The 18,116-nt window shown below is 45.9% G+C and overlaps 1 protein-coding gene across 7 annotated transcripts in view; it reads right to left on the bottom strand.

Annotated features, from left to right (window-relative positions):
• Positions 1-7,012: 7,012 nt before the first annotated feature.
• Positions 7,013-18,116, bottom strand: part of LOC147999255 (disks large homolog 5-like) — a 50,462-nt gene continuing 39,358 nt past the window's right edge. For 4 of the 7 annotated variants that reach the window (XM_087596324.1, XM_087596328.1, XM_087596325.1 and 1 more), the window contains 5 exons: positions 9,631-9,790; positions 9,022-9,165; positions 8,222-8,388; positions 7,405-7,510; positions 7,013-7,286 (listed from right to left, as the gene is read on the bottom strand). In XM_087596324.1, coding sequence (XP_087452450.1) covers positions 7,446-7,510; positions 8,222-8,388; positions 9,022-9,165; positions 9,631-9,641 — 387 coding nt within the window. In that variant the 5' untranslated portion in view covers positions 9,642-9,790 and the 3' untranslated portion in view covers positions 7,013-7,286; positions 7,405-7,445. Of the gene's footprint in view, positions 7,511-8,221; positions 8,389-9,021; positions 9,166-9,630; positions 9,791-10,819; positions 10,977-18,116 lie in introns of those variants that run through there. The other 3 variants (XM_087596323.1, XM_087596327.1, XM_087596322.1) reach the window with 2 other exon arrangements.

The raw sequence follows: 18,116 nt of genomic DNA on the forward strand, positions 1-18,116 counted from the left end.
AATGTGGCCATTTGGAAAATGGAAGTGGGGAGGCAGGGAAGCAGGCAGAACTGGACACAGTTGCAGGGACCCAGGCAAAGAGGGAATATTGGGGCAGAGTCCATGAGATGTCAGTAGGCAACAGGCCAGCTGGGACTAGTGTGGGTACAGGGCTTCTAGTGTGGGTATGAGAGGAGCAAAAGTAGCAATGGTCAGATTCTGATGCAGCATAAAGATGGGAAGGAGCTTAGACCGTCTCAGTGTCGTATAGGGACATTATAGACACTGATGGGCAGTATGGGGATTGCAGGGTCCCTTATAGTGGTCTCTGCAGGTGTCAGGGCTCTGTCAGACCTATGACTATCAGGCAGGCTCTGAGTGCAAGTGAGAGTCACGGGACAGGCCCTGTGTACAGCCTGGTTTGGGGACATTTCCAGGTGCCCCATGGACTGCAAAATAAAGGCAAAGGACACAGGGAAGCCAGCAGTTCCCATGCACAGGACATAAATACTTGTAGACCTTTCTAGAATTTCCATAGACCATCTGTCACTAGTCCTCACTATAGAAGGCACCAGCATTCTGCCCTCTACTTCAATTGGTGAGACAGCTAGTCTAACTCCAGCAGTAAGGCCTCAGGGAAGACAGTAAGAACTCACAGGTGACCTCTTTTACTATTGAAACAGGCTCTTCCTATGGAGCCCAGAGTGACTGTAGGGTCCTAATTCTCCTGCCTCACAGTGACTGTAAATTCAAATCTACCTTCAAGAGCAATTGATTAATAGCACAGGGGGGAAGATCAGATTAAGGCTATCTAAAGGCCCCAGGGTGGTAGGATTACCAGGGTCCTAGTAAGTTTCTCCAGCCTTAATTACAACCTGAGTCAGTCCTGCTGTATGGGATATCACCTGCTGCCCAGTGATATCACAACTTGGAATTCTTTGTCAAATATAAGCTGTTATGGGAATGAAGTAGCCACACAATAAACACTGGTCTGGATACTCCTAGGTCAAGAATCCCCTGTTGGAAATGCCTTGGACCGCACCATTTTACATTCTGGATCCTTCTGGCTTTTTAGCAGATTTATAAATACAAAAAAGAAAAATGGGCATAGTAATTTAAGCCTATGATCCCAGTCATGGGAAACTGAGTCAGGGTGATGGAAGACTGTAAGTTCCAGGGCAACCTGTGTTTCAAGAAAAAAAAAAGGCATGGTGAAGATTCCACTCAAGTAGAAACCAAAAGGCTTTCACATGGGGCCTGCATTCCACTGGTCAGCACTCCCATCGTCACAGCCACAGGGAGACACTGGGGAATTTTTCCCACTGTCTCTCTTTGGGATGCAGTCCACCCCATGATTCTATGTGAGGAATGCCCCAAAGGTTGCATCATGTGAGGGACCTAGATAGTTCCAGGATTGGGAGAATTCAGGAGTTTATTATTAGGGATGATCTACAGCTTTGGCAAAGCTTTTCCCTCCACATGGCAGCCCCAGGTTTGGCCCCAACAGTAAAAATAAAATCCCCCCAAAATAATGCCAACAAAATATCACGAAGCCTAAATGTCTGACCAGTCTCCTCAAAAGTGCACAGGAACCTGACTCCACATTTAGGACCCACTATGGCCTCTGTGACCTGTGAGAAGGGATCTAATATGGGAATTAGTACAGTATGACTTATCCTTATGGATATCTTTGGTGACAAGCACCACCTGACCCCTGAAAACCCATCTACCTGGGAGGCTCAGCACTCATGTCACCAAAAAAGCCCAGATCCTAGGGCCAGCATGGGCAGTAGGTGAAGAAAGTTTGTCCCTCGTGAACATCAGTTGCTGCTCCTGGCCTGACTCTATCCTCAGGAGACAATGTTGCCCCAGAAAGTGTGGGTGTCAATGGCTATTCCCAGGCCAAGGCTGGGATACTGCTGGTCATCCCCGCAGTGACACCTCACCCCTGCATTGTGTGGTCATCCCCGCAGTGACACCTCACCCCTGCAGTGTGTGGTCATCCCCGCAGTGACACCTCACCCCTGCAGTGTGTGGTCATCCCTGCAGTGACACCTCACCCCTGCAGTGTGTGGTCAGCCCCGCAGTGACACCTCTCCCCTGCATTGTGTGGTCATCCCCGCAGTGACACCTCACCCCTGCACTGTGTGGTCATCCTCGCAGTGACACCTCACCCCTGCAGTGTGTGGTCATCCCTGCAGTGACATCTCACCCCTGCAGTGTGTGGTCATCCCCACAGTGACATCTCACCCCTGCAGTGTGTGGTCATCCCTGCAGTGATACCTCACCCCTGCAGTGTGTGGTCATCCCTGCAGTGACACCTCACCCCTGCAGTGTGTGGTCATCCCCGCAGTGACACCTCACCCCTGCAGTGTGTGGTCATCCCTGCAGTGACTCCTCACCCCTGCAGTGTGTGGTCATCCCTGCAGTGACTCCTCACCCCTGCACTGTGTGGTCTTCCCTGCAGTGATGCCTCACCCCTGCAGTGCAGACCTTTGGGCCTGTGGCCTTCAGGATCCGGATTATCTGTTAAACTCAGTTCATAATCAGAATGTTTTGTGTTCAGCCTCTGCCTGGACTGTACTCCAAGAAGAGTTCAAGGTTTTCTGTGGCAACATCTAGCGATCAAGCCTGAGCAAAAGGATTCTCACATCACCCTGCAGGCAGATTCCCATAGTCATTTCTAGTCCATTTAAGCTGCTGCTGAAGATGCCTTGAAGGCATAGCCACAGCGACCCTGTGTGTTCAGAGGTGATGTTTTCCTTCAGGAACCTGATGCTGAGTCTTCTAACCCAGCAGGCGGTCCCTGCATCAGGCTGGAGTCTTGAGTTTCTGTGTTGTCCTGATACCACCTGCTGTGTTCTCCTGGGGCAGAATGGATCTCAGAAGGTCTGGGCCAGTCTCACTGGTTGAGGATTCTTGCAAGGCCTCATCTCCAATTCCTGAGGGAAGGTGTAGGTTAGGAGAATGCCTGGATTTGAAATTCAATGTTTTCAGATTTCAGGATTGGATGAGGGGTACTCAGCATGTGCATGTGTCCATGTCTCTGTATGCATGCACATGCAGGCCAGGGATGGACACCAGCAAACTTCCTCAGTCACCCTACCCCTCTCACACAAAGGAGCTCTCACACAGAAGCTGTGGCTCACAGATGAGGTTGCTCAGGCTTAGAGTCCCAGAGATTCTTCTGCTGTGCTTCAAAACTTTGAGAGAGAGAGAGAGAGAGAGAGAGAGAGAGAGAGAGAGAGAGAGAGATTGATTCTACCAACTTGTACAACCATGCATGCACATATGGATGCCAGAGGGAAATATCCGGTGTCTTCCTTTTCGAACAGGGTCCTAATCAACTATCAGGTCTCTATATCTTAATATCTAGCAGGGGTCCCAGCGTGAGCATAGCCAGGGCATACACATGCTTGGCTGTCAGTCAGGCAAGAGGCAGAGATCTTGTTCTATTTTTCATGGTTAATGCTCTTAGCACCCTTGAGGGCCTGGCGGAAAGCTGCCTGGAGACTGCTGGATCTGATGCTGGCCTAGACAGCCAGGGCTATTGATGATGGATGTCCAAAGTGGCCCTCATTCTTGGCAAACTTCTCTCTTCTAGTCTAAATGTGCTTGGGTGTTTAATGCAAGGACTGGGTTGTAGTTTTCCTGTTCTATCCAGCTGCCCCCTTGTTTTCTTCAGCGGGTCACCTGCCCTAGTGAGGAAAGAGAAGTGTGTGAGCCACAGCACCACCCTCCCATGCTTCTGCTTGCTGATCTGTGGTATCTGTTGATGTAGAACCGTTCCTGTGGCAGTCCTGTTGATGTTTGTGAGTTTTGAGGATTTACGCCAGTGTAGTAATGTGCATAGTCACCCTGGGAAACCCCACAGGAAGTTGGTCCCCAGGTTTCAGCACACAGAAGCACAGGCCAGAAGAGATGCCCAGGTATTGAAGGAGGTCCAGTAGATGTGCTGTTAGTTTCCTGTGTCTGATGCATGATTGTCCCTTGCTTAATAAAATGTATACACAAAACTCTTTAAGTGTCCCACTGACCTCTGAGAAAGAACATCAGTGGGAAGATGGCTTTGAACTCTTAACTCCCTGTTCCTTTCCTCATAACAGGTTTCTGTAGCAACCAAAGGAGAGAAGCCACCTGAGGGAAGGAAGTCCAAGACAGTGCCTAGGAGCAGAAGTAGGGTCTGGCTGTAGAGGGGACAAGTGGCTGGGTATAGGGACTCTAGGATCAGAAAAGAGGTTGCCTGGCATCTCCCACAGCAACGAAGACAGTCACGCATAGTCATGCTCAAAGGCCAGTCTGATCCAGACTGTCCCTCATTTCCCAGGCGATTATAGATGGTGTCAGGTAGCAGTTGAAAACTGGCCATCAGGGCATGATTCAAGTGTTTATTAAGGTATCATGGCATCAAGAGTATATGAGGGAATAGCCATATGTACACAGAACGACTTGCAGATCCAGAGAGCAGGGAGGGAATAGTCAGGAGCTCCTGCTTGCTGCTGCCTTAGGGGTTCTACAGAAATCCCAGTGGCACTTGGGAAGTGGAGGCAATATCAATTAGGGATTGTGGCCACATGGGGAGATTGAGACCAGCCATGTGCTGTGGCATCAGAACACTGACCAGCGATGACAAAATGAAACATAAAACACTGGTTGCTCAGCTTTGATACTGCTGACTGCTGATGTGGCCAGGGGCCATCCGGTTCACCAAAGGCTCAGCCAACAGTTGTCTCTCCACTCAATAAAAGTCAAAGAGTGGCCCAGCTCCAAAACCAAATGTGTGCCCACATTGCAATGGCTCCGGTACTGTTTCACCTCAGCTGCGGAGATCTCAGGATCCATGAGTGTCCAGCACGCACACACCCAAAAGAGACAGTCTTAGGGGTCTTAGGCAGCACTGAGGGTGGTGAGCCTCTGCCTCACGGCTCAACGGCCCTGACCTTGGCATTGTTTGGGCACAAGAGAGCAAAGTGCTGGGGACAGACAACCTGCAGTCTACCATGCTGGAAGGGCATGACTAACACTGATTGATCACATCCATGTGACTACTGAAGCTTTTCCTGCTCTCTGTAGTGGTGACCTTACAGAAACCATGCACACACGGTTTAGACTGTATTAAAGTAGCCACCATTTCAGGGTTCCCTGCAAGGTGCCATGGGACAGTAGTAGCATGAGTCTGCATGTATCTCGACAGTTTTCACTAGGGACTACACACACACACACACACACACACACACACACACACACACACACACACACACAAACACACACATACACACACACTTACTGACATGGTGCACATTCTTTGCACACAGAAGAAAGTGAGTAGTAGTGAAAACACACCAATCATGGAATTGATGGAGGGAGCTGTGGGCAGAAGCTGGGGTTTAGAGTTACTTAAAGGCCCTATGCAGGCTCTCCTTTTGTTGGATGAGAAACTTCAACTGCAATGTGGTTCTTTATTTTCTTTCTCTAAAGCACAGAGGGCTAGGGTGGATCTCAGGGCTTTGAGCATGTTCGGCAAGTGCAGTCACACTGAATTAAATCCTAGGGCTGGAACCCTATTAATCTTCTACAGAATTATAGAGCAGCCTGGATGAAGACTCTCAGCTGAAAATGTGGACAACTCAAGACAGGTACTGGACAATGGCTGTCAGACTTGACTGAAGACTGGAAATGTTTTGCTATCTCACAGGAAAAGAAGGCCCCTTCCACTACACTGTACTCTAAGGACATTTTATTCAGGATAGGATGACATGAACTATTGTCTCATGTCACAGATGTCAGCACAAAGTATCCAAGGTATTGTATGCCAATGGTAGCATCAACAGAACAAAGCACACAGTGTCATGAAGACATAAATTATGAGTTTGTGTAGCAAGACCCAGGCCTCTTCCAGGTTCTTAGATAGTAACTGAGAACCTCAAATACGGTAGTGATGTGATAGTGTGGTGTAAATCTAGTTACAACTAGTTTTGACACAGATGACACTTTTTGTGTCATGGTCAGCTTATAGTGAATGACTAGACCTAAGCATGAGAATAACCAAATACTACATTGCTTCTCTAGCTGCTGAGCTTCTAAAAGCCCTGGGGTGACAGCAAGCTTTTGTGGACACACTGGATTGGTTCTTCTGTACTTTAACTCTCTGAGTCACCTGCACTCTGAGCAAGTTAGATGAATTCCACAAATTGGAAATCAGTCACCTGGAAAAAATACATTCTCAATACGATCCCAGATTGGCCATGGAAAAAGGGTAGCTTGAACTGTCCCACCTAGGTTGGGCTTGCACAGGCCTGCTCTCCAAAAGAAACCTGTGTTCACAGCTGCAGGCTGCATTCACTATGGATGCTCTTGAGGTTCCTCCCTAAACTGCTTAGATTACAATAATTTTCTTGCTAACAATCAAAAAACTGATTATGCCAACCTGGCCTACAAGAAGCTAGTTTCTATTCTGTATTTTATCAGATGTGCAGAATACATATGGTCATCATTGATAACAGGTGAATGATCTGCTCTAATATGGACACTAAGTGATGCTGGAGGACGATCCTGACCCACAATGAGCAGTGGGGACACCAGAGCCCTGTAGGGATGCCTGGCAACCTAACACGTTGAGCACGCACAGCTCAGTAAGTTCCCTGTGAACACACATCTCCTGAGATCTCTCTATTTAATCATAGGTGATCCTGTCCACCTAATACAGCACCTCATGTGGAATAACAAAAGCCACCTGCAGGAGATGTGGTGATGACTCACAGGGTAGAGAACCTGCTGCTCTCTCAGAATAACCACATGGACCCTAACAATTGGGTAAAGTGTGTCAGTGATTACATCATAAAGTGTGTGTCCGAGGAACAGCCACATTCTCCACACAAAAGACACTGTCACACTGAGTACCCCTTGGTGACTTTGAATTCACTTATTAGCCCAGGATCCATGGAACATGCAGAGATCCATGTGTAGCTGTCAGTTCTAAGTCCACAGGAGGGGACAGAACCCTTGAGTAAGAATGATGGTCTTAAGAGTCAAGAGATAGAATTCAATTTTTATTCATAACAAATACATTTTTACAACAAAACAGGATTAAAATGAATAAAAATATTTAAAAATATTTGAAAGTAAAAATAGTAACAAGAACATATAAATATGAAACAACAAAAAGAAAACTTCAATTAAAATCATAACAAAAATATTTCTAAAAGCATATTCTTAAGGAACATTTAGAAGCACAGATGTATTGCTGTTTCTCCTCTAGCCCACATAATGAAAGGCAGTCCCCCAAGTTGTCTCTCAAGTGCTGTTTTCTGAGAAGAAAGTAAGACTTCAATCAGTCAGGCTGGCTTAGTGGTATATAAATTTAGCGTCTCTAAGAAATGACAAATTAACTCAGAGGATGAATACTCATCCAAAAAATGTTGTTACCATTCAGGATGTTGGTCATCAGGGACTCCTGAGAAAGCAACTTATTCTTCGGGAAGCTCTCTTACTGCTGTGTGTCCAATTCCAGCTCTCTTGCACTTTCTGAGACCTGGGAGAGGAAGGCAGTTTTTCAGACACTGATTTGGTGGGGAAATGCAAGCCAGCTGTCAGAATGCTGCCTTCTACCACCTCAGTTCTATTGGACAGTCGACATGGACATTTTAAGTGATATCATTGTTGCTAACTCTGTGGGCAGGGCAAAATCTCCAGAGAGCCTCACAGTAATGTGGGCTGACAATATGGGACCCAGACTTATACCAGTGCAAAACAAGAACAGGGCAATGGCAAGAGACCTCATCAGGTTGCAGGAAGAAAGGAGATGTCCATATGTCACCAAGGATAAAGCCAATGACAAGTACTAATTTGACATTTGCACTTGGTTCTTATCCCAAAGGTGCTTCCTACACAAGAGATCACATGACCACAGAGTGTCATTTGTCAAAGAACCAAGAACTTGTTCAAAACTCTACATAGGATCCAATGTATCACATGGATATGCAATAATATGATATGTTATTCATCTGTCACCATTTCTAGACTGCAGCTTCAAAAAGAGCAGCAAAATATGCTTGCACAATAATTCAGTTTCTGAAAAGTGGTTAACTTCCCAGAATACTTGTGCATAGGCAGAGCAATGAACAATTCCATTACATGAGGTGGTTGGCTGGTTGTGAGTGTAAATTAGAAAGGTGGTAAGAGAAGCAAAGATGTATCAAATTGGCAAATTTTATCAGATATTGTTAAGCTAACAGGTCCCTACCTGATAATGCTGGTTCTGGCCGTTGATGGTCTTTATCTTTCTTGTTAAAGTCAACCAAATATTTCTGGTTCAGTGCACAATCAAGATGTACCTCCTTGCTCTCCTGCTTCAGTGGGACCAACTTCTTCCTACCTGTGTTCTCCATCAGGAGCTGGCTGAGCAGGTTTCTGGAAATACAGTCTGCATAGTAAGATCATGCTGCCCCTTTCTCCCATTCCTACTCCCAAGTCCCACTAACTCTACCAGGTCCCAGATACCCATGAAGACTTAATAAAATGCATCTTGATACATATAAGGCTGCTGCACAAAACATAAAGAGTTAATTCGGGGAAGAATAAATTGTTTGCTTGGCCTGACACCAATTAGTGTCCACACCTCTGAGAAAGAACATGGATCCACAACTATCCATGAAAGCCCAATGCATGGGGGCAACATGAATTAGTACTGGGCCAACACCCTCAAAAGAGGTCAGTAGAACCAAGAGAAGGTCATGCTAACCATGTGGTCCACGCACTGAGTGTTGTAAAACCTGGTGTGACACCATAGGTCCAGGTCAGCCTAATAAACTTCTGCTGACTTCAATCAGTGCTGTTCTCTCTAGAGCCTTTTGAAGATGCCTCGACAATCCTGGGATGAGGAACAGTCTTTTATGGAACTGAAAACTGAGTCCTAATGACCCTGGAACACTGATGGGTAAATAGCACAAGAGATAGAACCAGAGCTGAAGACCGTCCAATCCAGAACAAAGAAAGTCAGAAATGGCCATTCCACAAGTGATAGCCTTTCTGACCAGGACTTACCTAGAGAAGGTAATCTCCTTCTTCAGCTTATGGTTGTTCTCATGGACCTCAGTGTTCTCCATCTCTAAGTTGTGCAGAATTGACATGACCGCCTCCTCCATTCTCTCCAGGTCTTCATAATATGGATTTGGCCTGAAGTGTGACCTGGCCCCAAATGATAGAATACAATGAACATCGGCATTTAGGAATATATGAACTCAGGGTGGGTCCTAAATTACCCCAGGCTGCTGCCTGGATCTTCCAGCACTCAGTCACCTGCCTAGCAAGTACAGAGACTCACCATAAACTCACTGCAATTACAATCTTGCAAAGCCACCAGCTGTCAAGGGCTTTGCAAATGCACACTGGGAACTCACTCTCCCTGACTTTATCCCTGAATTCTTCATTCAGACCACAAGTTCTGCTTTAAAATAAATGGAAGCAGATGAGTCCATTTTCAATCTCACTCCTCAGGAAGGGTCAGGTTCTGAATCTCCACTATATGGGAGGTGAGGTTTAGCACAGGGTGGTTAGGGAGGCACAGCTTTCTAGAACCCAAAACCTTAATAGGATAAGAAGGTGACCTTGCAGACCCAGGAATGAAACAAGAGCATTTGGAGCGATTCATACCTGTTCTTCATGGATCTCTCTGTCAGAAACCTCAGGCGATCTCTCAGGTCATTTCTCTCCTCGGTAATGAGCTGCAGCTCTTTAATCAGCCTCTCCTTTTCCTTCTTGGCCTGATTCTCGCTTAGTTCAGTGCCAGGGGATGATGTTTCTCTCCCAGCGTCTGTAGGTAGAAGAACACAAGTGAACCTGCATGGGGAGAATGCATAGAGTGTTCATAGACCTCAGTGAGGCCTAAACAGGAGAATAAGCCAGGAACCCAGTGTCACTGCTAGGCGATTGGTCTATGCTTAAGAGGCCTCCTCAGTGGATCTCAGTTCTCCCACTACTCTATAGATACCAAGAGACATAAGCAGCCAGGTGTTCCCTATTCCGGACATCACGTGCTTACATGTACCACGGAGATGGCTTCTCCAGGATTATCATCAGCTGAACAGGGTACAGCTTGGTTTCAGGACCCTCACTCCTGTGGCTTCAGAACTCAGATGATAAATTCACCATCCAGAAAACTTGAGTGATTGGAGACACTCAGATGCCCTACCCTGATACTCTAAGCCAACAACTTTGGATTTAAAACGCATTTCCGGGGAGGATATGTTCAACAGACTTATCAGTGTCTCTATGTGAAATACCAAATGCCCCAGAAGTGCGAATAGGTTACAGGCTGAATCTTGGTCTACACGATCCAAATAGTTTTGGTATTTTAGAAACATGTTTGTAACACACACTCTAATATATAAAGCTAACGATGACCCTGCCAGTTAGAAGAAATCAGAGAGGTCTAAGAACATAAGGTTATTGCCTGGAGCACAATCTCTCCCTGTTACTACTGTCAGATACCCACTGTATTTAAAGAAGCAATGATAGTGAAATACATTGCTGCCCTGTCTAAACTCAGAAAAGGTGGACCCTCCAAGACCACTGATGGTGTTATTATATCAATGTAACAGAACAAATGAACTGAAAAGTAAAGACCAGAAGTCCACAGTATAATAGCATTGGCCTTACCATATCCTCCCAGTGGGGATGGGGAAACTAAAGTTCTGAAATCCTGACTTTCAGGAATTGTGATATTCATGGAAATTCAATTCCTTTTCAGATGCTCCAGTTGTTGTGGCCCATTGCTAGAAAGGTCAGCGTAAGCCTGCAGCCACCCTGGCAGGAAGCTCAAAATACACTGCCCAGAACTTACTCCACATTCCCCAGAAGTGCTGTCTTTGTCCATCATTACTTTGAGATGAAAGGCCAGACTCCTTCACTCTAGTCTCTCCAGAATCGACGTTCCCCCTCCCAAAACGCTTGCGAAGACAGGAAAACATGTCTTAGCTTGTAACTGCCAGACTCAGACTGAGAGAAACTAGGGCACTGGTTGTCACTACAACACTGGTGACATCACAGAGGATTCCAGAACTCTCTAGGAGACAATAGAATGTCCAAGAAGGGACAGCAGATGTCATGGGGAGCAGACTTTCCCTCCCTGCTAATGTTCTCCCTGTACTGAGCATAAGCAGAGGGGCCCTTTCCAGGAGACTTTCCTGGGGCAGAGCCACTGAGCATCTCCTGCTTCCAAAGCCAAATTTTCCTCAAGGCTTGATTATAAAAACCTTAGTAATTCCTATGCATCTAAATGAATGTTTCCTTTCAAATCTTTCCCAAAAAATGTCTCATCCTAACTCAAATTGTCCTCATTCACCAATGTTAGCCATTAAACCTTCCTGAGATTTCACACCAGCTTGAATATGCAGTCAAAAGTTCTCCTGTCTCATTATGTACAGGTGCTTTATATCACATCAAGAAATAGTCTACATGGTAGGTTACAACATGCGTGTGTATTAGGGGAACACTCATGAAGTCATGTGCTTAGCAATCGACAATTGCCAGAAAATTCCTTAGGAGAAAGAGTTGAAGTCTTTAAGGTGCTAGGAAAAGTGTGGAGACCAGTTGGCAGAGGAAAATGCAATATTGGAGACACCAGTGAAGGGAACCTCATGCTGCTTGTGGGGTTCTGCTCTCTGCACCAATGTCGCTAAAGGAGCACTGATCACAGGCCTGAGTAAGATGTACCATGAGCTTCTATCAGAAAAATAAAATAAACAAGAGATATAGAGGGTGCACAGAAATGTCTAAAATGAGGCTATAAACATCATTAAGTGGATAGAGCAAGGTCCCAGCACCTGTACACTGGGAAATGGCCACCACACCAAACACAAAAGTAGTAACACATTTATCATAGTAAAACACATTTATAATAGTAAAAAATGAATACTTTATAGAATGCACCCACTAACACTGATTGATCACATCCGTAGTTCAAATTTTGGGGGCAAGTTCATGGCCTTAACTACCTTTGTCTCAACTTATATAGCAAAAAATAAGAAAGAACGAGAAAAGACAAAGTCAAAACTAAAAGCTCAAGCTTCTCATATGAGGATTGCAGGAAGTGTTATATGGGAGTCAGTTCTGATTAGGCCATTTTAGATAGAACAGTGCATAGTGACCCTTAATGTGATGGGCCCTATATAAAGCTTTTTGCAATATTGGAATTTTAACAAACCTCATCCAGTATGTACGGAAGAGGCAAAGATGTGATCACCATGTCCTTACTCTGTATCAGGTTATTTTTCTGCATCCTTGATTGTCAGGCATAGAACAGCAACAATCTGAAATAGCTGGTAGACATGGAAAAACATGGCTAAAACTATAGTTGTGGGTTACACACCTCAACTGTGAAAGGCTAATGCTGTGTGCACAGTCCTTGGAGGCCACTCTTTTAAGCCTAATTATTTCAAACTGAAAGGAGGTTTATCTGAGCTCAAGGTGATCCTGGCCAGCCAGGTAGAGGGCAACATGTGATACTTGAGACCCTGTTTTAAACCAGCACAGAAATCCACACTTCATTCAAAGCATCATCTACGAATTCTCGATTATTTACCATTCTCTCCCTACCAGTCGTTCTGTTTGGAATGGTAGAAAACAACTGGAACTGATCTTTCTATTTTAAGGACCTTGATCTCTCTTTTTTTGGGTCCACATTAAGAGTGCATACAAATGGACATCACCATCTGAACATCTTAGTATTATCTACTCTGTATATATAGCATAATACTGTGCCTATGACAGTCTTAAGCTTCCTTGAGTGTAGTTGCCCCATCAAGAAGTGTGAAGTTCTGAGTTCAAACCCCAGTGATGCTTTAAAGGGACTAGAAGAAAGCCATCAGAGATACTCCACTTCTTTGTCCTTAGATTAAATCAAGTTGACACAATGTGAACCTGGTGGGCTATTTAACCATGCATCTTTCTCCCAACCCCACTTCCACGAGTTCAGTCCATGGCAGAATTCATCCCCCACCATCCTAAATATTTCTTTATATATTTCTACAAGAGCCAGGTTTCTTTTTTTTTTAATAGAATTAGTTGTAGGCAATCAACTGCTGCCCTATGTGAGAAATGATTAGTATCTATTGCAACTTACCACAGTGTATTTGTGTATACAAGTACATTATTGGAAATCCAGCATTACTGAGGGATTGGAAACCAGTGCTGTGGCCTTGCCTTTCTGTGCCTCTTCCTGGCTCACAGGCAGCTGGGGGCAGACCTTGAGTTCCTCTTCATGGACAGAGTGATGTTGAATGGGCACTGAGCAGGCAGAGAAACACAGCTGAGGCAGCTCCTTTCAGTTATTAAACACATCATCTCCTTCCGATCTTAAGGGCTATTGCTGAGGTCTTGCCCCCATACCTACCTTAATAGCAGTGAATTTGTTACACAGCAGCCAGCTCTTTCCTATTGCTCTGTAATACGCCTCCACATCATGGATGCCAAGAAAAACACTAACAAAGAACAAAAAACTCTGACGTTGAACTGTGTGGTGCTGGTCACATACCCTGTTATGTTCTGTATGTTATGAGGTTTGTTAATCTTAACAAGTTCCCCAAGTGTATTCTTCACATAGGACCCAATAGATTCAAGGAAAACAGGAACAATTATGTGTAAAATGGCCTGAGTCAGGGCCCACAGACCGAAGCATTTCCAACACTTGTGCACCAGCCCATGTGGATTTTGCAATGAGCTGGGCCTAGCAATGTCCAGTACACAGTTGTGAGCTGTTGCTCTGGTTGAACTGTATTGGTGTGTGCATTAATAAACTACACCTATTTAAATGAATTCAGTGTCCTGTGGTTTGAATCCAGACCCCTTGACACCAGGTCTTCCCTTCTGCAGCACTCGGGAAAAAGGCTAAGTTTAGGAAAGGTGACCTCTTGTCATAAGTTATGTGACAAGAGGGATGGTGAATGATCCCTTGTGATAAGAATCAAGGTTTCCTCTGTGGTATTTAGGTCTATACTGGCCCTGTGCAACAGCTTCAAGAACCCATTTCTGATTTTCCTTGGGATTCCCGTGATGATGCACTCAGACAGGATTGGAAACAACCAAAACGGTGGTCAGACTTGATTTATAAAATGTAGGTAACATTGCAAACTTATGTTGTAGGATATTTGATCATATTGTCATCCCCAATATTGTGTTATTTACTTAGAAAAATACCTTCTGGCTGTGTAGTTCAGTACTAGCACCAATATTTAACCCTAGAGCTATTTTTGTTTGTTTGTTTGTTTTTTGTTTTTGTTTTTGGATGAACAAGTACTTTCCTATTTTGTGGCCCAGCCCTATCTCTTACTTCTTTGCACAGTCATAGAGAGACCTCAAACATATACTCAGACAAAGCCAGGGGAGTGTATAAAAGGGCCTAAGGCAATACCACATAATGACATTGAAAGTGGGCTCTCTTCTTCATGCACGCCTCCAGCTCTCCTGACATCTACATGAATTATAACTCCTAATGCAGTGTAAATGATGTCTGCGCTATTGCTGAAGGAATCATGAGAATAACAACTGTAAACATTCCACCATGGATAGAATTTGTGGAAAGAGGCAACTGGCAGCCAATGAGAGGGCTCTACAGTTAAAGGGGCTTGCTGTCAAGTCTGATGAGCTTGACTCAATCCCCAGGACCCACGTGGTAAAAAGGAGAGAACCAAGGGCCAAGCTGTCCTCTGGCTTCCACTCATGTGCTTACATGTATGTGAGTATATATGTATATGTCTGTATGTACGTGTGGATATGAATGTGTGTATGCATGTATGTGTATACGTGTATATGTATATGTGTGTATATGTCTGTCTATATGTGTGTATAGGTGTATTTGTATGTGTGTATATGTATTGTATGTGTGTGTATGTGTGTATGTATATGTGTATGTGTGTATGCATGTATGTGTGTATGTGTGTATGTGTGTGTATGTATGTGTGTATGCATGTAGGTGTGTATATATCTGTGCATGAGCATGAATGTGTATAGTCATGTATATGCATGTGTTTTCAGGTACGTGTATTCGTGTTTATGTACGAATGTATGTGTGTATATGTATGTATGGACACACAAACACACACAATGTTAAAACATAAAAAGCTCCTTGGAGTATTCACCATGCCTGGATAAGTGGTGACCATGTGGGGGAAACACATGTCCATGTAAGCACACCTGTTCACGTGCACTGAGCAATGCCCAGCCTGGTCTAGAGCTCACTACCTGCCCAACGATGAGTTTCTGCCCACCTGGTCTTCTCAGAGCCAGGCGACGATTGTTCCTGCCATTCCAGTTCTGTTCCAGTTTCTCATGCCACAAACCTTCTAGCTTGAATCGCACCTACTGACGCAGGAACCTAACAGCCTCCAACCCAGTGAAGTAAGTAAACTTCTTCCTGACATCCTCAGGCTTGGTGTCCCCCATGAGTCACAGGGAGGAAGGATGGCATGCACCAAGGAGAAGGGCCATGGGCAAGGAAGACAGGATCATAAGTCAGTCATCCCTGACACCAGCAAAGTGTGTGCTTCAGAGCTGGCTCTGCTCACTCTTGTCCCAGTGGCAGGACTTAAGAGTGGTGCATACCTGTCACCCAGCGCTCAGAGACGTCTGAGGCATGAGAACCAGGAGTTCATGGCCATCGTAACTAATGGTGAGATCAAAGCCAGCCTGGGCTGCATGAGACTCAGTCTCAAAGCAGGCAAGGAGGAACTTGCTATATTTGAGCAAGGAAGCTGCCATCCTCCTGGGTTCTAAACATTCACTGCAATACAGAAAGATGCTAGGGCTAGTGTGGCAGAAAGTAGGAGACAGAGAAGCCAGGTTAACCCTCACTAATCTTCTCATGCTGTGTGAGCTATGAGTAGATGGTGCCCTATACACTGTGGACAGGATGGTCTCTCAGACAGTTCAGAAAGCCATGGAGGACTCCAGCAATTCTCCACTTGGGTGTCACTTGAGTCTTATATGTGTGTGTTTACAAGCCAAAACATAAAATCCATAGGTGACTGTGTGAATTCAACATGGCCCAGCCATGTGCTGGAATATTATTCAGCCTTACATAGGATTCAGATTCTGACCCTTGAACAGGAATGAGAATGGTAGCCATTCTCCTAAGTCAGACCTCCAGGCAGTGCAAAGACAAACTAACACTGTATGACACCACTGAGGGCTGCAGTGTCACCAGTTATATAAAGACAGAAAGCAGGAAGGTTTACAGAGCCCCAGGGGTGACATGGAGGGGGGAGGTTGGAGGGTAGGTGTGTAAGTGGGACTGAGCCTCAGAGGAATCAGACATGGCTGCAGAATATGCATGTGGTTGCCTCCCATACCTGTGGGTGCTGCCTCCTCAGAAAGGCAAATACAGCAAAAGAAAGGACCAGAGGGGACAGGCTCTGACCTCCTGTAGACACACACAAATGACGTGACAGAATGTGCACACTGCTGCCTTGCTGCAGGAGCAGTTGAGCTTCCAGAAGGGTTGAAAGAGGCTGGAAGGGCTGAGCATGGCACTGAGTTCAAGGACATAGCTTTAGGTCCTGGGGAACCTACGGTGCCCAGGCCCCATCCTGCTGATACTGAGGGACACAGCTGACATTCAGGGTGATGGCTGGGCTGGGCTGGGGAATAGGTGTCCACTCTCACCTGCTCCAGCTTGAAGATGTGCTGGGTGAAGTAGGACTGCAACTACTTGTTGGATTCATTGATGCAAACCTGCTGGAAGCTATTCTGTTCAAAGTCCTCAAATCTGAAAATGGCCAAGACACCAATGGGCAAGCACTGGGAGACAAGGTTTTGATATAGCCGGGGCCTCCTGGGAAGACTAGCCGTCCTGAGAGGAGTTGCAGAAGAGGGGATGTCTTTTCCTGACCTGTTTGGTACCCAGTGTTTTTTACCAAGGGTTCCTTTATTACTTCTTGATGGAACCAGGCCTGCACATATCCAGGAAGCATTGGGGTGGAACCTAGGCTTGGTGCCCACATGCTGGCATCGCTGAGGGTGAAGCCTAGCCTATCACACTTCCAGCAATGAGTGCAGATGCCTGGGTTCCTATATAATGGCGGTTCTTACCGTTCCTAAAATTGTGACTCTTTATTTCAGTTCCTCATGTCGTTGTCATCCCAACATAAACTTATTGGAGAGCTACTTCATAAGTGTCACTTTGTTACTGTGAGTAACTGTAATGTAAATGTCTGGTGTGCAGGAGCGCTGATGTAGAACCCACAGATTGAGAGCAGCTGCTGTAGAGGATGAGAGTCCCCTGCCAGCCCTGGTGTTTGCAGAGATCCCGTGGGTTCCTAGTCTCCATGGCTTTCCCAAGGACAGGGTTTATTCTTGGCCGTCTCAGGGCCTGGGACCTCACAGAAACAGCCTCTCCCATGTCCTTCCTGTTGAGAGTGTGGTTGGTCCTCAGCACAGTCCAGTCAAACAAGGCGCGGTATAGACACTTGGCCAGGGGTCTCCTGCAGTTATGGCCTCTGGACAGAGGGGTTTCTTACCTGGGGTGGGGCAACCGTGCCAGGTACAGGCAGTGATGCTCAGAGTCAAGACCTAGTTTTGTCTTATTTTCATAGACAAAGTTGCCCAGGCTGGCCTCGAACTTGCCGTGTAGCCAAGGATAATTAAACAACTGATCCTACTGCCTCTACCCCCCATGGCCTGGCATTGCAGATGAGTGTCACCAGAGCTGGCTTGTCACAGCTGCTATACGGCTCTAAGTCAGGGGCCTCATGTGCAGGAGTTTTATGACTGTGCCATCCCAACCCCGCAACCAGGGTTTTCACCTTTCTCCTGCTGAAGTCTGCTTAATCCTACCCTGGCCCCAGGACACAGCAGCTGTGGGAGACTCAAAGTCTGGGGCTTCAGCACAGCATGGGTACACAGCATGGCATGCAGCCTACACGGCTGTGAAAAAGCCAAGGAAGTGCTTCTCAGCTCACCCCCTGTAGGAGTGTCTAGCCCATCCTTCTCTCCATGGACACAGACATCTGCTTCCAACTGCCCGACATGTCCCTCTGGTTTTGACTTTCCTGGATACCATGTCAATGCCACCACACAGAGTGCTGCCTCTACTGGGGACACTCACACAACCTCTCTGGGGGACATCTGAGCCAAGCAGGGATTGG

Source organism: Rattus norvegicus, chromosome 19 (assembly GCF_021556685.1).
Source record: "Rattus norvegicus strain SHRSP/BbbUtx chromosome 19, alternate assembly SHRSP_T2T, whole genome shotgun sequence".
In the NCBI taxonomy this organism is placed as follows: domain Eukaryota; kingdom Metazoa; phylum Chordata; class Mammalia; order Rodentia; family Muridae; genus Rattus; species Rattus norvegicus.